General features: G+C 42.4%; 1 protein-coding gene across 3 annotated transcripts in view; it reads left to right on the top strand.

Moving 5' to 3' along the window:
- mdfic (MyoD family inhibitor domain containing) overlaps positions 1-26,121 on the top strand; it is a 73,712-nt gene that overhangs the window by 13,050 nt on the left and 34,541 nt on the right. For all 3 annotated transcript variants that reach the window (XM_078219884.1, XM_078219885.1, XM_078219886.1), the window contains exon 3: positions 4,318-4,452. In XM_078219884.1, the coding sequence (XP_078076010.1) occupies positions 4,318-4,452 (135 nt within the window). The remainder of the gene's footprint in view (positions 1-4,317; positions 4,453-26,121) is intronic.

Raw genomic sequence — 26,121 nt, 5'->3', positions numbered from 1 at the left:
TAGTTGTGTTGATAACATAGAGTAAGGGTAGAATGGTTGGAATGGATTTATGGTTGGAGGGAGGAGATCAAGTTGGAGGGCCATAAGATTTACAGGAATTGCATAACAGACCAATATTACTTGTGCAAAAATGCAAGATTGGATCCAAAAAAGTCGTAAAGGCAAAATACTGCACACGCTGGAATCCGAAACAAAAATCGCAAATGCTGGAAAATCTCAGCAGGTCTGATGACATCAGTGGAGAGAGAATAGAGCCAACATTTCGAGTCTGGGTGCTCTGACGAAGAGTCATCCAGACTCACAACATTGGGTCTATTCTCTCTCCACAGCTGCTGTTAGAATTCTGAGATTTTCCAGCATTTTCTGTCCAAAAATGTCTTCATAGATATGGGAGGACTATTCAGATCGTGACAGTCATGGGTTTTAATTTCTTGCTGAAATCTTACTGCCTTTCACACTGGCAGGATTTTGTGTCCTGCCAATGGTGTTCCCCGCCAGGGGTTTCCCGGCATCAAGGAGTGCGTTCAGTGGGAAACCTCATTGGCAACGGCGGGACCATAAGATCCTGCCACTTGCCGCCATGAAACATGCCGCAGAGAGGGAGAAAATTCCACCCATAATTGAAAATGATGGCCAGAATCTATTTTGGCTTATTACTCAGGAAGACCTTGATTACCTCCAAAATGGCATCCAACTGTTTGCAAATTATTTCAAGAATTTTACTTCTGCTTCTCTACCTGAAAACTCATTGCATGTTTTGAGCGTTTAATATGCAGAAGGTCTCCCAGACATCGCTCCTAAATTTGTATTTTGCTACTTTGAACCAATGCCCCTTTTCTCACTTTTCATGTGGCAGTTTGAGATAGTGTTCTGAATTCAGATTGCTTATGTTATATGGCTCTACCTTCCTTTAAGTAGCCCATGTTTCTCTAATTTTATAACTCTAGACTCTGATTAACACCAGTCTCTTGGCTGTTTTCTGAACCACTTCAGAACCTGAAGGTCTATTTCCCTACTGTCTTGGTGAACAGGATTTGGTCTGTGATCATAAGATTGAATTTTACATGCAATTTGAGGAAGAGATGAGTGGGTATAAGACTAATATTTTAAATTTGCATGAAGGCAATTATTAGGGCATGAAAGTGGAGTGAGTGAAAGTGAGATGACAATTTAGGTTCAGGGATAGGTCAATAGAGATACAGTGGCAGAAAGTTAAGGGGATATTTCACAGTACACAGCTGGAAAGCTTTATTCCAATAAGAAAAATCCCATGGGGAGGACCCACCATCTGTGTTTAACCAAAAAGAAATTACCGACAGTATAATTTAAAAAATATAACAACACAAAGATGGGTGGCGGGTGAGAAGATTGGACAGAATATAAAAAACAGTAAAGCATGACTAAAAGATTAATGAGGAGGGGAAAGTTAGAGTACGAAAGAAAGATAGCTAGGAATATATAGATGGTAAGAGTTGCTATATATATTTTTTTAAAGTGCTAATGAAATGAGTTCTATCGAAAGCAAATCTGGGGAATTAAAAATGGAAACTAAGGAGATGGCAGATGAATTGAACTGGTATTTTGTGCCGGTCTTCACTATAGAGGTTTCCAGTAACATGCCAGAAGTAGCTGTAAGTCAAGAATTACAGAGGGAGGAATTCCAGAAAATGACAGTCACCAGGGAAGTTGTTCTTGTCAACCTGCAGTTCCAATAAGTGGTTAAGCCCTGGGTCCTGATGGAATTCATCCACGGGCCTGAAAAGAAATGGCCAGTGAGATAGTTGATGCGTTGGTTTTAATTTTTCAAAATTCACGAGATTCGGGGAAGTTTCCATGAGATTGGAAAATAACAAATGTAACTCTTTTTGATTCAAAAAAGGAGGGGGGCAGAAAGCAGGAAACTACAGGCCAGTTGGCTTAACATCTGTCATAAGGAAAATATTAGCTATTATTATTAAAGACATTATAGTAGGGCACTTCAGAAAATTCAAGGGAATCAGGCAGAGTCAATATGGTTTTGTGAAAGGGAAATCATGTTCAATCAATTTATTGGAGTTCTTTGAAGAAGTCATATGCCATGGATAAGAGAGGACCAGTGGATGCACTGTATGTAGATTTTCAGAAGGCATTTGATAAGGAACCACTCTTATAATGGGAAACAAAAGCTCACGGTGTAGGGGATAACATATTGGCCTGGATAGAAGATTAGTTAGCTGGCAGGAAGCAGAGGTTAGGCATAAATAGCTTATTTTCTGGTTGACAACTATGCAAAGATGCAACTAGTGCCGTAGGGATCAGAAACAAAAGCAGAAAGTGCAGGAAAATCTCAGCAGGTCTGACAGCATCTGTGGAGAGAGAATAGAGCTAATGTTTCGACACAGCCACAGGGATCAGTGCTGGGGCCTCAACCTTTTACAATTTATATAAATGACTTGGACCGAAGGTATGGTTACTAAATGTGCTGATTGACATAAAAATAATTAGGAAAGAAAGTTATGAAGAGGACATAGATTACAAAATTACATAACTAAGATTAGGTGAGTGGGCAAGTATCTGGCCAATGTGAAATTGTCCAATTTGGCAGGAAGAATAAAGAATATCTACGTTATACAAGATTGCACATCTCTGAGATGGAGAGTGTCCTAGTGCATGAATCACAAATGTTTGTTGGCATATACAGCAAATAATTAACTGTTATTGTTTATTATGAGGGGAATTGAATACAAGAGTGGAAAGGTTATGCTTCAATTATACGGGGCATTGGTGAGACCATATCTGGAGTACTCTGTACAGCATTGGTCTCCTTTTTTATGAAAGGATGTAAATGTGTTGGAAGCAGTTCAGAAAAGGTTTACTAAACTAATAGCTGGATTGGTTGGGTTGTCTTGTGAAGAGAGGCCGGACAGGCTAGACTTGTATCTAATAGATTTAGAAGAGTAAAAGGTGACTTGATTGAAACATAAGATCCTGAGGCGACTTGGCAGGATGGATGTAGAAAGGATGTTTCTTCTTGTTGGAGAATCTAGAACGAGCAGTTGCTGTTTAAAAATAAGGGGTCACCCATTTAAGATAGAGATGGGGAGCATTTTCTCTCTGTGGGTTGAGTGTCTTTGGAATTCTGTCTCTCAATAGGTGGCAGAGGCAGTCTTTGAATATTTTTAAGGCAGAGGTAGATAGATTCTTGATATACAAGGGGGTGAAAGGTTATCGGGGGTAGGCAGGAATGTGGATTTAAGGTAACAATCAAATCGGCCATGATCTTACTGAATGGCGGAGCAGGCTCAGGGGCCGAGTGGCCTACTCTTCCTCATTCATTCATTCAAGGTAAGATGTGACCTGTGCATTTCACAGTTGGAGCAAGAATATCTTTTGTCCTGTTTCCCAAATAGTTCTGTATTCCGTTTGTTTCACTGCTTCCCGCCCTGCTATGATCATGTCGGCTGAGTGTTGAGTTTCCCAAAACCCCTCTATTCCTTTCAACTTAATCTTTAACAATTTCCACCTCATTCATGGTGTTTTTATATCACTTTTATCTTTATTTGCATTACTTTCGCTGGCATTAAATTTTATCTTCCATTGATATTACTATTATGCTCATTCTAAATCATTTTGAAGTTCTCCATCTGTCACCTTTACACCCTTTTCACACCTGTGCCACCATTAAGTATCATCTGCAAATTCAACCAAATTGAAATAAGGTTCTGAATTCAAACTGTTAATGAACATTAAAACAGTAGAGTGCTCAATACCAGTCCCTGGGGCAGCCTCCTCGGTACTTACCCCTGAAAAATGACTTATTGCCTCCTACCCGTAGAATTTATTGAATCCCAGGTTTCACTCCAAGGCCCAAAACCTCCTGATCTTAAATAGTAATAAGTGTGATAGAACTTTTAGTCAGTGCCAATTATTAAAGAAGCTATCTCTTCTGAGTAGTTATTCGCTGCTGTTTACTATGCTATTATATTTATCATCAATATCATCATTGCACAAGAATTGTCATTGTAGTGGTAACCTCTAAATCTTTTCTAGTTTTCAAAGTAGATTTCTCAACTCCACCATTGATTTTTTTTTTTCTCTCGATGTACTCTGTTGAAACACCAGCTGATGTGCTGTGAAATTGCTCTTCCTCAAATTGGAGCAAAATATATAATCCACCTAAACAGTGAGTGATGTGACTTTTGCTCACAAATGTTTGAGAAATCCCTGGCATCCACTTAGATGGTCAAAGTAAAGGAGATGATTTGTTCACTTACGTCGTCTTTCGTGTTTTTAGTGCTTGGACAGCTGGAGAAAGCATTGAATAATTGCCTCTTTCAGATACCAATAAACATGATGAGGGGAGCGAAGTTGCACAGCAGGAGGCCTTACCTTCACCAGGTAACTGGGCCGTACATCAGGATGCAGAGCACCCATCTACCCCGGTGAATGACACTACTGGTGACCTCATCAGAAGTAAGTGCATGGAAGGTCTTTTGACTAATGTAGTGCATTCTGGAACAAATTGCTGTCTGACAGTATTACAATAATACCACAATTACAGATAGTGGCAATATTGACATACAGTTAACTTGTGTCAAATGTGATAATGTCAGTAGAGTAACATGAGTCAACGGAATTGCTTTAACAGAATGACGGCTGTCTGAGTGTATTAACAGTTTTGCAAGTGCCACAGGTATTTGCTGAGCCAGGGCTGCTCTTTCTCATTAACATGCACATTGTCAAACTTGTGTGTGTGCTTGCAGTGATATTTGCATTACAGATTTGTTGCCTTTGTTTTGAAGAACAGGAAACTCACTGTTGGTGGAATAATTCTGGTACACATTCATTGGTAGCCCACTGTATGTACGCAACTTGACCTGCTTAAGTTTATAACAATTCTGGTTTGTAAACTTCGCTTTCCACAGTTTCTTGTTGCTTAATTGTAGAAAGTAAATTTGTACCTATGGCATTTTTCAAAAGGGAAAACACTCTTTTTAATCAAAATATGTAAAAATCTTTTTGTCTCTTTTTGCTCTTGAATCTGTCTAATCAGTTGTCATTAAAATTACTTTGTAAGCAAGTTCTAGAAAACACTCTGTGGAAAAAACAGATCCAGTGTTCATTTTGTCTTTCTTTTTCACCAACTGAGGACCAAAAATGTGAAAACAAGTTGAGATCAGCAAGGCCCTTTGCCTCCACCAATCATAAAAAGCTAATTTTATAAAGGGGGTCTGTCAACGTGTTAACATATTCAAGGAAACCATGGCCTGTTTTTAGGCATCTGTCTGAAATGTCCACCCAGCAGTGGGACCAATGCCTGCACTGAAACAGGGCGTGTTATGATCTGAAACCAGACCCCTAGGTTCTCGAGTAAGATCTGGTTAGGGACCAATAGCGGTTTGTTCAAAGTAGACAAGCTTTGGGATTCAAGGCACTTCTCAGTGAATAAAACCATAAGATTCCACAGATTTTGAACAAACAAAAAATAAACTTTATTATGCAAGGTGAGAAAAACAAAACAATTTACAATATTTATCTCATACTCTAATATTCAGGGTTGGTATCAGGTACCTGTAAATTAACAAGCTAACTGTGGGTCAAACGCACCACACTACTCAACAAATGGCAGACATAACCAGGACAGATGGTCATTGACTGAGGGTCCATGGATTTTTCAACAATCCACCCAGACATCAATACCACCGTTAAGTCAACCAATCTCACTGAGCTTCTATATCTTTCACAAGGGATTATAGTTTTCACCTTCAAAGGCCTATCCTTGAGACTCTCTCCTCAAGTCTCTGGCATCAACAAGGGCCCATCTTGCAAAGTCTCAATCATGTCTTCTAAGTTTCCATTCCTTGGATTCTGATGAGGCACCCGAGTGCCAACTCGCAAGCAGTTCTCTGGCCATGCTGAGCAGGACACTACTGCAGCAAAAGGGTACCTTTGCCCGTGGCCTGTAGCACAAAATCCCTTTTCTTTGGCTGCATTCTTCATGTAAAATCTGCTCCCTGCAACCCTCTTCCTTTTTTGACCCGGTTTTTCTGCTCTTTTTTTTAACTGAACTGGAACTTTTCCTTTTCCTGTCCCTTTTTTGGGACCTCTCTCCCAATTCCTCTCCATCTGGGACTTCTAGTCCAATGCCTGGGACTCTAGTCTTGCAAAGTGTTCTGCACCTTGTCACCTGACCTCTTTTCACACTTTTTTTTCCTCCACAGGCACGTTGGACCCAACAAAAGTAAAGCATTGCAGAATTACGCATGTAGATTGCAGATCCGTGCATGTGCAGCTTGCTGCAGTCTATACATGCGCAAGAGCTCTGAAGTCTCTTGGGCATTGAAGCTCCTGACCTCTGCTCCTCAATGAGCCAAGTATAATTTTCATAACAGATGCAACACACAGTTTCTATCCCATTAAATTTCAAGTGCAGTCAGTTGCCACCTTATATGAATTACATTTGAATGATATCTTTGCTTACTTTGACATTTCATATCTGTGAAAGCTGTTTTTTTTCAGTAACTGTATACGAGTCCTCGAGATGTTTAGTTTTAAAAGCAAGGAATCATGCCTATAACTTTATTCTAATTTAAGTTAATTTAAAGCATGGACTATTTCAGGTAAGGAGGGTTATACCAAGCTGTCAACATCAATGAATTATAGAATGATTATAGCTCAAAAGGAGGCTATTCAGTCCATCTCATTCATACTGACTTTTTACAAGAGCAACTCTTGTTAATACCATTGCACTGTCCTTCTCCCCCCCCCTCCCCATAACCTAACATTTTTTTCTCTTCAGGTGCTTATTCAGTTCCTTTTTCACAACCACATTCCTTTGTCAATCACCATAAGTTGGTGTCCTCTAGTTCTCGACCCTCCCACCAAAAGGAACAGTTTGTCTCTGTGCACTCTTTCCAAACTTCTTATGAATTTGAGCCTTTAGCTAATTCTCCTCTCAACCTTCTCTTCCCTCTTCCATGCAACTAAAGTCCCTTGCCCCCTGGAACCATTTTTGTGAAACAAAAGCAGAAAATGCTGGAAAATCCCAGCAGGTCTGACAGCATCTGTGGAGAAGAGCCAATATTTCGAGTCTGATCCAAACTCAACATTAGCTCTGTTCTCTCTCCACGGATACTGTTAGACCTACTGAGATTTTCGAGCATTTTCTACTTTTATTTCAGATTAAAGCATCCGCAGGAATTTGCTTTTACCATTTATGAACCAGTTTTCTTCACCCTCTCTAAAGCCTCTATGTCCTTGAAATGTAGTGTCCAGAATTGGACGCAATTCTCCAGTTGAGGATAACAAGTGTTTTATGCATGTTTATCTTCTGTGCTTTTGTAATCTGTGCCCTTACTAATAAAGCCCAGGATCTTGTGCGTCATTTAAACTGTTTTCTCAAGTTAACTTACGAACTTCAGCTATGCACATATACCCCCCATGTCTCTTCCCTGTTACTCTACCTCCTTTAGCATTGTGCTCTTTATTCTATATTGTATCTCCAACTTCTTCCTACTGAACTGCACCATTTCATTCATTACATTTCATCTGCCACATGTCTACTTATCCCACATGCCTGTCTGTGTCCTCTTGAAATCTATCACTACCCCTCCTCACAGTTCATCATTCAAAGTTTTGTCACTGCATATTTTGAAACTGTACCCTACACATGTAAGTCCAGGTCATTTCTGTCAATCAAGACAAGCAATGATCCTACTACTGACCTCTGGGCAGTCCCGCTTCCTTCAATCTGAAAGGCAATCCTTCCCACTAATGTTTCTCATTATCCGACCATGTTTGTAGCCATACTACTAATCTTCCTTTTATTCCATGGGCTTCAAACTTGCTGACAAGCCTGTTATGTGGCTTTTGGAATCCATTTACATCAACACTCGTCTCTACAACCCTCTATTACTTCATCAAAAAAAACTTAGTTAAACACTATTTACATGTAGTGATTCAGGACACCTGACTGGAAAGGAACATGTTTTACTTTGCATTCTTCAATAAACTCACTGCCGTGGTGTACACACTGGTCCCTGCCCAGGACCACAGTTCAGCAGTCCAGTCCTGGGTCTGCCTTATAAAAGGCTCAGGTAACAAGTTCTAGCTGGGCAGGGCGCTGCCTAATTGCAGGGGAACTCATACTCAACGAGCCCCACAGGGAGATCAATCAGTGATTTCCCCATGGACCTTGAGGGGGTTATCACATTACCTTTAACAAATTTGTGCTGGCCTTCTTTGGTTAACCCACATTTGTAAACCTGCAAGCATTTGTAAACACATAAACCTGTTGGACTTTAACCTGGTGTTGTAAGACTTCTTACTGTGTTAACCCACATTTGTCCAGGTGACTGTCTACTCTGACAGATGCATCTAAGTAGCAATTAGACTTCTTCCTTCTCTTCATATTGAGGTCTGATGTACTACTTTGGTTCCCCAACTGAGAACCAGTCAACATGTGCCAGGGATCAAACTGACTGACTCCTGTTTCCCATGGTTTGTGAGCGCACTACATAGTATTTGTCCAATGACTGAAAGTTTTGATAAATTGTTAATTCAAATTGGAAATAGGACTTCTTTAAGAGTACATTCTTAAAATGTAGAAACCAGAAACAAATTTATTTTTGTAGGAATGACGACTCAAAATGGATAGCCATCTTTTTGTGGGCCTACTCACTCTGAACAATTTTGACATTGGATATGTTTACATTGAACATTTCTATACTAAACTATTTTTGTCAAATGTTTTTCTTGTGTTTTGAAGTTTTTGGACTTTGAGTGCTAGATGACTTAGAAAGGAAATCTAATCATCTGAGTAGACACTCTAATATTGTAGGAGATTATAGTCTGTAGATATTTGCTCCAAGCTAATTTAATTTGAAGAGTTTTTTTTCTCATTGGTTGTGTGCGAGCTCAAATGTGAATAATTTAAATATAAGTTTATAATTTATAGTTAAAGAAATGCAGATGTATTTTGCATTCCAAAGTAGTTTCCAGTCAATGAATTGTTGTGGAGACACAGGGGGCGATTCTCCCATCCTGACGCAATAATTTTTTAGCGTGGCAGGCCAGGTGAACCGCATCTGGGGCGATTCGTGCATGTGTTCCCAACGCGCGTGCAGCGACAAGCGCCAGATATCTGGCTCAGTCGGCACCCCGCTGGAAACTGGCGGGAACAGCAGGTAAGTGATTTTAATGTATTAATGTGATTTAAATGTAATTATCAGGCTCAGGACTGAAGTCTCGGGCCCGATCGCGTCTCCCATCCCGTCGATGCAATTTCACTGCGGCGGGGTTCAGACTAGCTCTCCACTTTGGGGAACTAGCGGGAGACTTTGCTGGAGTGAAGGGGAAGACAATGGGGGGGGCCCCCAAGGAGTCAGGCGGCGGTGGGGGGGTGGGGTTGATACCCCCTGGGCATGGGCACCCTGGCAGTGCCAGCCTCTGCCCCCCTGGCACTGCCCAAGGGGGGAAGTGCCCATGCCCAGGGGGCATCTTGGTGCTGCCCATCGGGTAGTGCCTAGGGGGCAGTCGGTGGAGGGTCCCGCTGCCACACTACATTGGGATCAATCAGGGCTCGAGGGAGGCCAATGATCGGGGCGGGCTGGGGGGAGGATGTGGTCTGCCGGGGAGGATGTGGTCTGCCGGGGAGTCTGCCTCCTGTGGGGATGGGGGTTACCGGAGTTCAGGGCACTCCTGGATGGGAAGGCGGTGTCGGGGCTGACCCGGGAATGCTTATGGGGGCTGCAATTGGGCCGTAGTGGTGGGGGAGGCGGGGGGGGGGGGGGGCGGGCAGCACTGTGGGGGTCCCGGACTGGCCAGCGATCGAGCTGGTCAGCAAACGAGAGGATGACACAAAGGGGCCACTGTGCATGCGCAGAGTTCAGAACTGTCAGCCTCTGGCGTGAACAGACCGCGCCCCTCCGAGCTTTAAATAATCCTCCCGATTGTGACCTCTGCATTGCACAGTGTGTGAGAGATTCTAGTGTGAACTCCCACTGAAAAAACAATCGTGATTCACACCAGTTTTTCTGTGAATTCAGCACTTAGACTTTTTGAGAGAATCGCCCCCAGAGTTGCTGTTATTTTGAGGGCAAATACAGCATCCAAATTTCACACAAATGGACAGCAGCGAGATAAATAGCCAGTAGTTTTGTTTAGAAGGTGTTGGTTAAGGGATAAATTTTGGTCTGGACATCAAGAGAAAGTGCCATATAAACAGGCAAACTTCAGTTTAATGTCTCATCCTAATGACATGCCTACAACTTTGCAGCATTCCCTCAATCCCACACACAGCTGTCAGCCTGGATTATACCCTCAAATCCATGACTTGAGCTCACAACCTCTTGATTCAGATGAGAAATGCCGCTATTCAGTCAAACTTTGGTTTGTTTGCAAAGAACTGACATTTGCAATCAAAACTTGGGATCAAAAGGTGTTTTTTTGGTACATTGTTACAAAAGTCTGGACTTTCCACAAGGATGGAAATCCTTCCGGAAATGTGGCAGGATGAGAATGACTCACACCAGATGTCACTGGAGCTGACATTGCTCTGATTTCTCTGCTGTTTTGCGGGTCAGTTTAATGAGAATAATTTATATCCACTCCTCTGGTTTGGAGCTCACCTATCTCACAACAGTAAATAGCATGCTGCTGCAGGGTTTTAAGATCTGCAGTAGCTTAAAAAGCCTTTCAGCATCAAGTGTTTTGGCTACAGCAGAAGTGATTGCTGTCTAAATGTTAGGTTAATTTTTCCTGTCGACTGAATGCATTCAGTTCCTCACTGTATTGCTGGCAAGGAAGTCTCCTCCTGGCTCCAGAACGCAGAAAGCCATCTCCTTTTTAAAATTCTGTTGCTCATGTCTCAATGGCCAGCATTGTACAAAGGAAAAGATGGGCTGTTGTAATTGGGGTGCGCGTGCGGAGGTGAGCATAAAACCATTGCTGGAAATGTGTGGTGGATAGAGGAAATGAAGCTGTGTAAGGACATTTCCTCATGAAAATGTGAGAGATGGCTGGAGAATTGTGGTGTGATCAACTATTTCAAACACCGCAGGCTGGAATGAGAAGGGATAGAAAACTATAGTTGCAATTGCAGAGCATGTCAAAGCCATCAAAGACAAAGCTTGCCATCATCCTGTGAATAGGATGAAAGTTAGATCGAAGGGTTTTGATGGAAGGAATTTTCAGAGGGTTGCACTCAGCTGGGTGGTTATGATGGTGTGGAATGAACTTGGAGAAGAAGGGAAAGTTATATGTGGGATGATGGTGAGAAAGGATGAAGGGATAAAGAGTGGCTTTTGTGAAGGCAAAATTGTGGTTTTGGCGAAAACGGTAACAATGTCTTTGGCAAATGTGTGGGCCCGAAAAAGCCCAAAGATGTGCGGGTTAGGTTGATTGGCGATGCTAAATTGACCCTAGTATCAGGGGGATTAGCAGGGTAAATATGTGGGGTTACAGGAATAGGGTGGGATTGTGGTTGATGCAGACTCGATGGGCCGAATGGCCTCCTTCTGCACTGTAGGGACTCTATGAAATATTGGAGCAAGAGGATGTGGTTCTGTAGGAAGGTGGTTACGCTGATTGTAGATGGATCTCTGAGGAGGTGGGGAGATGTTTTAATGATTTGGGCCCAGATTGGATAGGAATGGAGGAGGAGAGCATGGCTGAAGCTGCAAATTGAAAATATATAGCAGTAAGTCAGTATCTGTAAATTGTGGTTATAAGACTTTGGCGAATACTTCAAGCTGAAATGCTAACCTGTCTCTTCTATGAATTAGTATTTTATGTCTTTTTCAGACTTCTAACGCAAGTTTTGTTGGTCTTCTGTTGGTGGGTGAGGTAGCTGAATGGTTGGTCTTGATCTTTTGAGAAAAATATTGTCCATGAGCTCTTCAGTCTTGAGCGGCGGAGTGGGAGATTGAAATAGGAGAGGCGGTTTGCCATTAGCCTTGACCTGAAGGAAATGGTAGGCGGATCTGGCTGCACCTATTCGCATGCAGATTAAAGGAGGCTGTATATAATAACCAACAAGAAAATTTTGTGAGCAGACATGTATGCAATTGTCAGTGTATGGGAAGGCAGCGGAAACAAAAATTGCTAAGCTAAGTGAAGGTTGTCTTTTTCCGATGATGAGGAATAGTTAGGGGATGAAGAGCAAATCCTTTGGAACTCTGAGTTAACTGTGGAAGCAAATAGGGAAACCATTGCTTGAGATTCTCTTGTTATGAATTGATAAGGATAGAACCAGCAAAAAGACAGCTCCATCTAGCTGGACAATAGAGACAAAGCTTTGGAGGAGGCTGTTGTGGCCAAGGTGGTACATAGGTTGGGAAGAATGAGGAAGGATGTGCCATAATAGTACACAATCGTATAGAACCCAATTTGTGATTTTGATATGAATCATTCACTGTGGAAGGGTACAAACATAATTGGAGAGGTTCAAACATGAAGTTATGGGAGAGATGGGTATGGATTGGGAAGCAACAACATGTTGAAGGATCCTGGAGCAGAAAGAGAGATTAGAGATGGGGCGAATGTTTGCAAGGACAGAGGTGTCGAGTGTGGGTTTTTTAAGATGGGAAGTAATGGCAGCAGATTTAAAAGGGAGAGGGGCAGTATGAGAGAAGAAAGAACTTTTAACAATGTCAGCAAGCATGGAAATCATAGTGGAAATAAAGTTTGAGAATGGGAGAATGATGGAAATTTAGGGCTGGGGTATGTTTGGCTGTGTGGGCTAGGGGAAGGGAAATGTATTGCAGAAACAGCTGAACAGGTGGACACAATCTCAATGATTGAGACTTCCCCTAGCTGCTCAGACTTTGTGGAGAGGAAAAGGTATAAGGGTTTAAGAAAATGTCTAGTAGTCAGGAGCTGTTCAGGATGTTCTGAGAGCAATGGACAATTTTGGCAGAAGAGAGCAGGATCTGATGGTGCTTTATAGTATAGCCAGATCTGGCATAAATGGCTGAACCAATTATCTGTCATAAATGTTCAAGTCTATGACCTTGGACATAAGCAGGTGGAAATGAGGGCAGGTTTGGGGGGCAAAAGAGTGGTAGAGAGTAAGGGTTTTATGTAGGAAAAGGGCATCAAAGGTGAAGGTAAGGTTGTGATGGAACAAATTGGTAGCTGTATAAATATTGTGGTGATTGGAGGGCCGAAGGTGAATCATTGGGGATTTGTAACCGACTTGGAGAGAAGTTGGGGGAGGAAAGAGAAGCTGTGTGAAGAGAGTTACAAGGCAGTTGTCAGAAGTGGCCTTAACTGTAATTGAAATGACAGGAGTGGAAAGGCCACATAAGATGGTAGGGCTGAATAGAAGTAGAAGTGCTTAAATGTAGGCTAAGGATGGCAATGAACTCAAAAGCGAGTGCGTGGTAAGTTGTGATGGAGGTTGAATCACTGAGGGTGAAAAATCCCTTGGGGTGCAGAAGTTAAGGAAAGAAATTAGTGAAGATATCTAAGTAAGACAATTATCTCATGGAGGTAAAGAAAATGAGGATCTTGAAGGAGAGGCAAGATGCCCAAAGGAGAAGAAGGTGCTGAGGAGTAAGGTGACAGACCAAGTTGAGACGTAGTGATGAGGGCCACACATGCAGCATATGAAAGGTATCTCAAACCAGGGAGACTTCAGTAAGCTGGACTTTCAAACCCATTGAAATTAGTTTTTGTTCCATGTCTTGTGCTACACATGTCCAACAGAAACTGATTGAATAAGATACATATCTTGAATGATAGTAATTAATCAAATGTTGTATAGTGGACCGAGGACTTGTCCAATACCTAAGCGAAGCATACCAGTTATTGATGTCAAGCACTAATACTCAAACATGAACCAGGTTGGCTATAGCAAGGTTGAGTGCTGGTTTTGAAATATTTGGTTGCACTTCTTTTCCATCACTGATACAGGCTTTAGGGCAAGTAACTTGTATGTTGCTTGCCCTCTAATTTTTACATTTAAATGCTTAAATATGTTTGCTCAGTACTGAAGTGGTTAATTACACAAATGATTAGTCAAGTCCTTTAAATTTGTGTTTCCAAAATGAATTTTTTAATTGAAAAATAAGAATGGATGGGGGAGCAGAGAGTTTACCTTGAATAGTCTGTATTACCAAATTTAAGGTTGTCAGCACAATGTCATAGAATCCCTACAGAACAGAAGGAGGCCATTTTTTTTTAGCCCATTGAGCCTGCACTGACAGCAATCCCACCCAGACCCTATCCCCATAACCCCTCATATTTACCCTGCTAATCCCCAGGGTAATTTAGCATGGTCAATCAACCTAACCCGCACATCTTTTGGACTGTGGGAGGAAACTGGAGCACCCAGAGGAAACTCATGCAGACATGGGGAAGATGTGCAAAGCCAGAATTGAACCAGGATCCCTGGTGCTGTAAGACAGCAGTGCTAACCCATTGTGCCACTGTGCCGCCCATGATGGAAATGTGGAAATGAAAGGGGCAAAAGTATATAATTAGAACCTAATTGAGACTTTTCCTTTCATTGAAAGCATATTTATCCACCATTGGACCTTTTGCTTGATAAATATAGAAATGTTGGCAAGTATTATGGCAGGTCCTAATCTGCTTCATGCTCTTCTGGAGTGAGATGTAGGGACAGGAGTTTAGGACCTTTACAGCATTAATAAAATGCACCATCTGAGTATAGAGTCAGTGAATCCAAAATAGGTTTGTCTCTTATTGGCTTCTCAGTAGCCACCTTGGATGATGGATTGTCTGATGGTGAAGCACTTTTCCTTGTTTGCTGTGCAGCATAAGGGAAAAGTACAAACACCCCCTAACCTATTGGGCATGTAACACCAATCCAAATCGCATTAATGGGCAGACAGTGTGAGCAGTAAAAAGTGTTGATTGCAGATGGATAATCTGCCATCCTCAAAAATTGATGTATCATCGTAGGCAGGAACTTGGGCAAAATAGCAGAGATAAGGACTTCTTATTCAGGAACTCTTGAGTAACTCGAATAAAATTAAGTTAATAGACAAGTAAATTGAAAAAAAAACGTTTAAGCCAAGTGAATCAATTTATTTTTCCATTTCGCTATGTTTTAATCTTCTTAAACTTTAAATAAAATGGAAAATCACCAGATGGATATGGAAGTGGTTCTCTTCCTGATGTTCCAGATTACTTTTTAACTATTTCTCTCCCTCCAAATTTTGGTTGAAGAGTGTTCTCTCCAACATTCAATTTTAAATGTCTGAGCCACTCTGCACAATTTCCAGGCAATGTAACACATGACTAACACCACATTCTGCACTCTCTCGTTTCCTTCCCTATAAGCGGTATGCTTTGTCTGTATAATGCACAAGAAACGATACTTTTCACTATATATTAATACATGTGACAATAAATCAAATATCCTAAGTCATGAATCCAGAACCCCCATCATATTTTCATAGAATTTCAACAGAAATAAAATTTCTGCCAGCCTGCATCTCCTTTATATTCCATTACCACTCCTTATCTACAACATTGACATGCGAAGAAGTATAATTCTGACTTCTTTTAATGTTTCCTTCTGTCACTGCAGTACACATTACTTGGGCATGTAAAATAATGGCCGGGATTCTCCAGTCTTGTTTGCCCCATCACCGCTGCCAGTGAGAACGGAGAACTTGGTACTCTGCCAAAGCTCTATTCACAGTAGCGAAACTGAAGAATCCCAGCGCAGGCAAGGTTGGAGATTTCCGGCCATTGAATCAGAAAAGATGTAATATGATTTATTTGGGACCCTATCTGCACCCTTCTAAATTCTTAAGCAACCAAGATGCCTGCAATTTCTGAGACATCGGGAAACTTGGCTGTCTTTTCGTTATCTTTTAACGTTTTGGCCCAGCCCTGAATTAACTGTAAATGGTCAATGAATGTTGCTTAGTGATTTGGTAGTACAGAACTTGAGTATTGGTGAAACAAAGGCTTTTATTTTTTGGACAAAAAAATTCTATTTTCAACAAATTCAAGGAATGTTGCCACTGTGAAATAGCTCTGCCATAGCATGTTTAATCTTCATATTTTGCGCTGTAATTCGCTTAAGTGTGAGATGGAACTGGTGCTGCGCTCCCCTCCAGGGCATCCGGGATCAGAGTGAACAAAGCAAAATATCCATGTAAACTATCCAAATGAAAGATTGTGAAATGAGCAGCACAAGGTCTGTGTTATAACTCAGAAAGCTCAACTGAAAACTAGTAGTATTTATTGTTAAACACAAAAAATAAAGCCACTATGTGGTGTGAATATCTAAGTCGCAATGGGGGCAATAGTTCTGCAGACCCTTTCCTGGTGCCTGTCTTGTAAAGGGCTCAGGTGACAAGTTCCACTTGGGTAGGCCATTGCCTGTTACCAAAGGAACTCGTATTCAAGAGCCCCACAGGGAGATCAATTAGAGATACCCCATGGAACTCATGAGGGTTATCATACTCCTCCCCCTCCAACATTGAGGGTGCCCCCCTCACTCCTGTGGTGGTCATTTGGCCTCTGGCCTCATTTCTGTCACTTGCATGGTCTGGCCCGGGGGGGGGGGGGGGGGGGGATGTAGGAAAAGGGCATCAAAGGTAAGGTTGTGATGGAACGAATTGGTAGCTATATAAATATTGTGATGAATAGAGGGCCGAAGATGAATCATTGGGAATTTGTAAGTGACTTGGAGAGAAGTTGGACAGAGAAGGAAGTGAACTTGGGAGGGAGGGGAAGGAGGAAGAGAAGCTGAGTGAAGAGAACTACAAGGAAGTTGTCAGAGGTGGCCTTAACTGTAATTGAAATGACAGGAGTGAAGAGGCCACATAAGAAGGTAGGGCTGAATAGAAGTAGAAGTGCTTAAATGTAGGCGAAGGATGGCAATGAACTCAAAAGCGAGTGCGTGGTAAGTTGTGATAGAGGTTGAATCACTGAGGGTGAAAAATCCCTCAGCAGTGGTTAGCACTGCTGCGTCAAACCGGGAGATACCATCCATGTATGGACGGCTCCTCTTGGATCCCAGGAGTTCTCCTCTCAAAAACAGGACCAGTGTCCGCACTGTACGATTCTGAGATTCTATGATCTGTTTTGGGGCCACTGCTGTTTGTAATATTTATTAATGATCTGGATGAGGGTATAGTTGGGTGGATTAGCAAATTTGCTGATGACACCAAAGTCGGTGGTGTGGTAGACAGTGAGGAAGGGTGTCGTAGTTTGCAGGAAGACTTAGACAGGTTGCAAAGTTGGGCCGAGAGGTGGCGGATGGAGTTTAATGCGGAGAAGTGTGAGGTAATTCACTTTGGTAGGAATAACAGATGTGTTGAGTATAGGGCTAACGGGAGGACTTTGAATAGTGTGGAGGAGCAGAGGGATCTAGGTGTATGTGTGCATAGATCCCTGAAAGTTGGGAATCAAGTAGATAAGGTTGTTAAGAAGGCATATGGTGTCTTGGCGTTTATTGGTAGGGGGATTGAATTTAGGAGTCGTAGCGTTATGTTGCAACTGTACACAACTCTGGTGCGGCCGCACTTGGAGTACTGTGTGCAGTTCTGGTCCCCACATTACAGGAAGGATGTGGAGGCTTTGGAGAGGGTGCAGAGGAGGTTTACCAGGATGTTGCCTGGTATGGAGGGGAGATCCTATGAGGAGAGGCTGAGGGATTTGGGATTGTTTTCGCTGGAAAGGCGGCGGCTAAGAGGGGATCTTATTGAAACATATAAGATGATTAGAGGTTTAGATAGGGTGGATAGTGATAGCCTTTTTCCTCTGATGGAGAAATCCAGCACGAGGGGGCATGGCTTTAAATTGAGGGGGGGTAGTTATAGAACCGATGTCAGGGGTAGGTTCTTTACCCAGAGGGTGGTGAGGGATTGGAATGCCCTGCCAGCATCAGTAGTAAATGCGCCTAGTTTGGGGGCGTTTAAGAGATCCGTAGATAGGTTCATGGACGAAAAGAAATTGGTTTAGGTTGGAGGGTCACAGTTTTTTTTTTTAACTGGTCGGTGCAACATCGTGGGCCGAAGGGCCTGTTCTGCGCTGTAATGTTCTATGTTCTATGTTCTATATCTTGACCACCTCGAAGGACAAGGGCAACAGATGAATGGGGAAATCATACAATTGCAAATTCTCCTCCAAGTAGCATAAAAGACTGGGGAGAAGACTATAAAACTGTCGATCCCTTCCGCCATTGGGAACAGGGGCAACTGCTGCACCGGACATGCCACCATTGGCAACTTATACCTCTCCTGACCAATGATACCCATGTCCCACAAATGAATAAAAAAAGCATTCTTTGACAGCACCTCTGAAACCCAGAAGGTATTTGGGTGGCACTGAGCTTAGCACTGTTGCCTCAACGCCAGGGACCAGGGTTCGGTTCCCAGCATGGGTCACTGTCTGTATGGAGTTTGTACATTCTCCCCGTGTCTGCGTGAGTTTCCTCCCACAATCCAAAGATGTGCGGGTTAAGTGGATTGGCCATGTTAAATTGCCTCAGTGTCAGCAGGACTAGCTAGGGTAATTGCATGGGGTTATGGGGATAGGACCTTGGTGGGATTATGGTCAGTGCGGACTCAATGGGCCAAACGGCCTCCTGCACTGTACGATTCTGAGATTCTATGACATACCCCCACCACCTCGAAGGACAAGGGCAACAGATGAATGGGGAAATCATACAATTGCAAATTCTCCTCCAAGTAGCACAAAAGTTATATCACTGTCACTGGGTCGAAGTCCTGGCACTCCCTCCCTAATGCCACTTTCCAGACTGCAGCGGGTCAACAAAGCAGTTTACCACCACCTTCTGAAGGTAACTAGCATTGCACAGCAATTCTGGCTTTGCCAGTGAGGCTCTCATCCCTGACTGAACTTGTAAAAAAAACCATATTTTTGTTTATTTGACCTGGAAGTGTTGGTGTATTTATTTAAGTATTGAATCCCACAGCAGTAAGAATTCTTTCTGAAAACAACCATGTGGCTTTTGTAATTCTGGCCTTGTTTATTTGCAAATAACATCACAGCATTCCCCAGTACTGCTTTTTCATAGTTAAGGCATTTGGGTAGTTCTTGTCTTTGTGTGATGCTATAAAATAGGTGACGGGGAATCAGCAGCCTGGTTTACATCTCTCTCAGTGGAGGCCAAAACATCAGTGGCCATGTAAGATTGTTTGCTGACTCACTGTCATTCTTAGAGACAGGATGTATGTGCATTTAGAACGGAACAATCTCCTTAGTGACAGACAGCATGGTTTTGTAAGAGGGAGGTCGTGCCTTACAAATTTGGTGGAGTTTTTTGAGGAAGTGACAAAAACGGTTGATGAAGGAAGGGCCGTGGATGTCGTCTACATGGATTTCAGTAAGGCATTTGACAAAGTCCCACATGGCAGGTTGGGTAAGAAGGTTAAGGCTCATGGGATACAAGGGGAAGTGGCTAGATGGGTGGAGAACTGGCTTGGCCATAGGAGACAGAGGGTAGTGGTTGAAGGGTCTTTTTCCGGCTGGAGGTCTGTGACCAGTGGTGTTCCGCAGGGCTCTGTACTGGGACCTCTGCTATTTGTGATATATATAAATGATTTGGAGGAAGGTGTAACTGGTGTAATCAGCAAGTTTGCGGATGACACGAAGATGGCTGGAATTGCGGATAGCGAAGAGCATTGTCGGGCAATACAGCAGGATATAGATAGGCTTGAAAATTGGGCGGAGAGGTGGCAGATGGAGTTTAATCCGGATAAATGCGAAGTGATGCATTTTGGAAGAAATAATGTAGGGAGGAGTTATACAATAAATGGCAGAGTCATCAGGAGTATAGAAACACAGAGGGACCTAGGTGTGCAAGTCCACAAATCCTTGAAGGTGTCAACACAGGTGGAGAAGGTGGTGAAGAAGGCATATGATATGCTTGCCTTTATAGGACGGGGTATAGAGTATAAAAGCTGGAGTCTGATGATGCAGCTGTATAGAACGCTGGTTAGGCCACATTTGGAGTACTGCGTCCAGTTCTGGTCGTCGCACTACCAGAAGGACGTGGAGGCATTGGAGAGAGTGCAGAGAAGGTTTACCAGGATGTTGCCTGGTATGGAGGGTCTTAGCCATGAGGAGAGATTGGGTAGACTGGGGTTGTTCTCCTTGGAAAGACGGAGAATGAGGGGAGATCCAATAGAGGTATACAAGATTATGAAGGGTATAGATAGGGTGAACAGTGGGAAGCTTTTTCCCAGGTCGGAGGTGACGATCACGAGGGGTCACGGGCTCAAGCTGAGAGGGGCGAAGTATAACTCCGACATCAGAGGGATGTTTTTTACAGAGGGTGGTGGGGGCCTGGAATGCGCTGCCAAGTAAGGTGGTGGAGGCAGGCACGCTGACATCGTTTAAGACTTACCTGGATAGTCACATGAGCAGCCTGGGAATGGAGGGATACAAACGATTGGTCTAGTTGGACCAAGGAGCGGCACAGGCTTGGAGGGCCGAAGGGCCTGTTTCCTGTGCTGTACTGTTCTTTGTTCTTTGTTCTACTGTATTGTACAAAGTCAAGATCTACCTCAGCACTTCTAGGGCCGTTACAGGTTTGGTTATGGGGCTCTTCACTGCTATATGCACCATCTGGATATGTGAGGGGAAACCTTCGGCGATAAGTTTAATTAAACAATTCTGAAACATTAGAACATCTTGTAAGATAGAAAACTCCCCCAGTTTTTTAGTTTACTAAGTGGGCATGATTATACTGAATGTATCCTTTCCTACCCAACCCTTACCTTGCGGCTTTTTAAATTAAATTATTTTGAAGCAATTTCAAAAGAATGACATGAGTTGCAATTCTTCGAATGCATTTTTTGGTGTTAACTGGGCACTTGATCAATACTGTAAAAGTTGTTGGGTAACAGGTCACTCAGAAGTACTGGGAGTCACAAGCGATTTAGCTTAAAGGGGTTTATTGAGATGTGATAGTTCCATCACACAATCAGAATAGACGGTGCAGACGTATGACCTTTGACAGGTAAGAAGATTCACTGGTCCTGGATCAGACGGATGAAATGACCTGTTCTCTGCTGCCTGCCATAATGCCGTGCCTTTGATCTGATCAGGATGTTAAGACAAAGCAAGCAAACCTGAAAAGTTTCTCCCCTGCCCCTCTCTCCCATGCATTTTTCTCTGCTTGAGAGCCCATTTATATGCTTCATTTTTAGGGATTGATGGATATCGTATACCAACCACTTGTTCAGCTGCCGTTTTCCATCCAGTTATCCAATTACCAAGGGGCGGGTGCCTATGGTGGACCCTTCCTTTCCAGCCTCATCTTGCCCTTGAGGTCACTTCATTGCTTATCTTCTGTAAGAACATTCCATTCATTTATTTGGATAAGTGGACACATGCTCCAGCTTATCAGGCCCAGAAATGTTGACTTGAAGGCCTGTGCCTGAAGGAGCTATGTGATAACAACCTTCTGGAGAACAATGGATAATTGACTGCTCTGCGTTTGTTATCTCTAGCAGGGGTTGGAGAGTTCTTTGAACTTGAGCGAGGGGGAAACTTATTGCTCAGAAATCACAGCCTCGATGTTTCTTTAACAAATATTATTTCGAGCAATTCTATAATATTCTCTGAGCTATTCTATTTCAGATTCTTAGAACTACCATTTTCTTATTGTTACCAAAATCTATGCAATGAGCAGCTGTAGTTAATGTTTGTTCATTTAAACAGAAATCTTTGTATAGTGAATTTCGGTGGACCTGTCTTATGGAGCAGATATTTGTGAAATTATTTTCAAAGCTTATCTGTGGTACAAAAAAGTGAATGTGACACAGTAGTTATTTTCAAATTGACTGGGACTTAATAATTTATTAAAATGTCAAACTGATGTATATAAGTGCAGGAGATTACTTATTGCATTTTCAAAATGAAAATCTCCTTTGTTCCTATTCTATGTAAGTGCAGCTGAATTTGTCCAGCTGGATTGATGTATGAGGCTAGCTACAACCACAACAGCAAAGGGCAGCAAAATATAATATAGATCAATGTGATGCTATCCTTGACATTTCCAGCTGTTCCGTGCAGCGCTTCTTTCTTTAATGTGTTTCTCAGCAAGGGATTATTTTACAGGGTGAATTTTCTGCTTGTGCGGCCCTCGAGTCAAAGTTTGGAAGTCTCTTCAGCAAACAACAATTGATACTAGATTAATTGTAAATTTTAAATCTGAGATTGCTACATTTTTTTTTTCTGGACGCACCAAGGGATATGAACATATCGAGAGGGGTATATGAAGGTCGGTCGTGGAGCCTGCACGATCTTGTAGAAATACACAACAGGTTCAAGGAGCTAAAGGGCTTACTCCTGTCCTATGTTCTGTACCCCAGAGCTTTGCCCACAGTTGGTGGATTTTGGGCCATTATTGACAAAATCCATGTCCCACACTATTCAATCCAATGATTTAAAAGTTGTGGGCTTTACACTGACAAGTTACTAATGTGTGCTGCCAAGAGGTGCAAGAAGGAAACTTGGGGTGGAATTCTCCCATCCTTCCTTTGGCAGGCGGGAGTCAAAAAGTCAGGTGTAAAATTGCATTGCAATTCTCCCCATGGTGGGTTAATGGTGGGCCGGGCTTCTGCTGGCTGGTGGCGTGAACGCCATTTGTGTTAATTTGCACCTCATGAATTTGCATTAAAAGAAAGCTGCCTGCCAGCCGCTCAATACCCTAGGTAGAGTTCCAAATGCGGCATGGGTGCTTTTGTAAGTGATGGGCTCAGGGGGGAGTGGTTTTCTTGTTGAGGCCTTTTCCTCTGGGTTGCTGACATCCTGCACAGTCTGATGAAGAGAGGTGAACTGAATAGAGTGATATAGCTGCGCGGGACTGGTGTTTAAATATGGTATTTAAATTGAACCTGCCAGCTGAAGGCTGGCAGCCTTATCAGCTGTCAGCCTACCAGGTAACTCTGAGAAGAACTCACCTGTGCATAATTAATTAGGTTTCCAGCGCCGAATCTTGCGCGGCATCTCGACACTCTGGCGAACAGGAAAGGTACCTGCCTGCATCTGCCTGCCACTGCACTTAGTCTCAAAATAGGATAATTCTGTCCTTAACTTCATCTTCCTTGTTGCATACTGTTATAGTGCAATTGTTGCAATCAAATTTCATCTTATACTTAACATTCCTGTTGGTGACAATATATTGGGGATATCAGCAGCCACATTGGTTTGAATTTGTGGTCGGCAGATCGAGAAATGAAAAATTCCAGAAGTATTAAGAGCACGTTGTAATAATACTAAGATGCAGAAAATTTTCAAGTATATTTTTTTTAGCTTTACAGAATTCTAGCTTTGCTTTCCTCCACTGCTTACACTTTTTTTTATAGTTTTTAAAGGAAAGAAAGTTTTGTGGAAATTTCCCCATTTTTATTTCAACACCTTAAACAATATCCCCCAGTCCTCAACCTGATGGAAGAACTTCCCTGGATCCAAATTTTCATATCTTAGCAGGCTCTTTTATACCTTTCCATAAAGTAAAGTCCTGGGATAGGTTATCCTACTTAGCTGTGCCCAATTAGCTTTGCACTCACTTCTTGGGGGCAGCACGGTGACACAGTGGCTAGCACTGCTGCGTCACAGCGCCAAGGACCCGGGTTCGATTCCCGGCTTGGGTCACAGTCTGTGTGGAGTTTGCACATTCTCCCCGCGTCCGCGTGGGTTTCTTCCAGGTGCTCCGGTTTCCTCCCACAATCCAAAGGCGTGCAGGTTAGGTGAATTGGCCATGGTAAATTCTCCATCAGTGCACCCGAAACAGGAGCCAGAGTGTGGCAACTAGGGGATTTTAACAGTAACTTCATTGCAGTGTTAATGTAAGCCTACTTGTGACTAATAACTAAACTTTTAAACTTATGACTCTGTTTTTGATGATTTTGGAGGGCAAACGAAATGTATCGCTGATTGATGCAATCTCACCAAGGCCAGGTACATCTTTTAATGTCACCTGTGCAGGCTTGTATGTTACATCCCCACATTTAATTTTGTGGGGCTTTTTCTTTTGAGTCGTTGAGTACTGAACCAATGATTTTTTTCATGGTTTATCAGCGAAAATTGTAATATCTCTATCCTGTTGCTTTTAAGCATTGCTCTGATTGGAATCCATTTTCTCATTTCCTTTTTCTAATCCATGTTGAATTGATTTGTGTCCGTTACTTCTCAGGTTATTGACCGAGCTTGTGCTGATCTCTTTGGATTATTGCATGTTGGTTACCATTATTGATTGCACACAGTTTATTGGCGTGGGCAAACTTGAACACCCTGGTCAGTAATTTTATCTCGGGTGCTTGTACATAGCTAGCAAGTTTGTACATAACTCGTGGTAGCCTTAACTTGAATCCTTTTGAGACTCTATTGTTGATAGTATTTCATTCTGACATGTACCCAAACATTCTTCTTTTGTGCAGAAATCCAACCTAATACTTTGCTAAATTTCCCACTGGCACCAATTTGTTCACAGGCTAGATTCTAGAGTTGGTATCATGAAACAAAATTCATTTCTTTATTTGAAATTCAATTAAAATGTTGCACTCAAAAGAAATCCCCCCCCCAAGCTTCACAAACTCTGCACTGTCTTGAGGTGAAGAAAATAGTAACACCTGGAAAGAGGATAGGTAGGAATATTATTTTTGTGATTGTTCCTTTTTAACCAGGGTGGGAAAGGTGTCGAATGGTGTTGTTTGATATTTTGTGAGAATTATAAGACAAGGAGCAAAAACACTTGGCATCAGAGGGGTAATAAAGAGTATGGTCTTTTTTCATATTTATTTCTTCATGGGGTAATAATGGCAATGCTACAAATTCTGGACAGAGATTGCTTTTACAATGGAATGGCTTGTGAGGTCCATTCAGACAATGTTACGTGCCACATGCAGGCCAGATTGAATTTGGGTGGCAGCTTCTCTTCCCTTGAGGGCATCAATAAACTAGTTGAGATTTTAAGAAAGTATTCATCGTCATTTCTTCTTTTTGGTGCCATCCCAAACATTGCAATGTTTCAGCATTGAGCAGTCTGTTCTCCGTGATTGATTATTGATTAGATCAAAGTAATTTTTTTTCATTATTCCAATAAGATTTACTGTGAGTTTTCAAATTGCTCTTGTGTGGTTCTTTGAATTTAAAGTTCATGAGATCTATTGAAGTGCTTTAAAGTTTCTTAATGTTGGTCTGAAGCAGTTGGCTTTCCATTGATCCGTGGCGTAACTTGAAAGCAGCAAGACGGTTTGCCAAATGAATAGGAGGAATAAGACCTTGAAAATACCACCACTGCTGAATGCCCATCTTGTTAAAGAAGGGGGTGCAATTTTAGTTGCAATTTTTTATTAGTGTATGTTATTAAACTCTTTTTAAATCAACAATAGGCAGCAATTATCATCAAACTGTTATGAGCCTCCTGCCCTTGACTTGGCTCACTCATGCCTTTGATTATTCCAGTGCTCCCCTCCCACCTTCCAGGAACATTAACTCATCTAAAGTTCTGTTGTCTGTATCCTATCACACATCAGTTCGCATTTGCCCATCAGCCTTGCGCGCACTGACCCATCTTGGCTCCGTGGTGCTTCCAAGTATTGTAGATTGCTTTTGGAAAATGTAGATTTTCAATTCCAAGCGCTAGAGTCATAGAAGTTTGCAGCATGGAAACAAGTCCTTCAGCATCCCCCCCCCCCCCCCTTTTCATTGTCAAGCATGGCTTGTTAAATGGAAGTTTCAAGATCCTCTTCTCACGCAAATTCACGCTGGGGAACAAACAAAAGCTGACTAACAACCTCACAGAAACCCTGGCATTTCAGAAATATCTCTGAACATTGACCTATGATAAATAGAGGTTGAAATGTCACGAGTTGCAATCACAGCAGTTGCACTGTGATTAAGCTGATGATAGCCACTGGCATTTGGCTCTGCAGGAGATTGCAGTGTCAATGAGAGGGTGCTTAATTGGTCTTATACAGGCACCATTTTTGGAGCCTGTCTTGCCTATGTGCCTGGAGACCTTGGCCTACAATGGGACTGAAGAGGGAGTTGTCTCTAAGTGCTATCCTGACCCTGCACACATGTTCATATTCTTTTTCAATTCTTTCAAAATTCAAATGACCACAGAAGATATAGGCTGAACCTAAGGATCATTGAGGTAGCGATGAAAATCAGCTAGCT

The sequence above is a fragment of the Mustelus asterias genome, chromosome 9, assembly GCF_964213995.1.
Source record: "Mustelus asterias chromosome 9, sMusAst1.hap1.1, whole genome shotgun sequence".
In the NCBI taxonomy this organism is placed as follows: Eukaryota; Metazoa; Chordata; class Chondrichthyes; order Carcharhiniformes; family Triakidae; genus Mustelus; species Mustelus asterias.
This window is presented reverse-complemented; position numbering and strand designations above follow the sequence as displayed.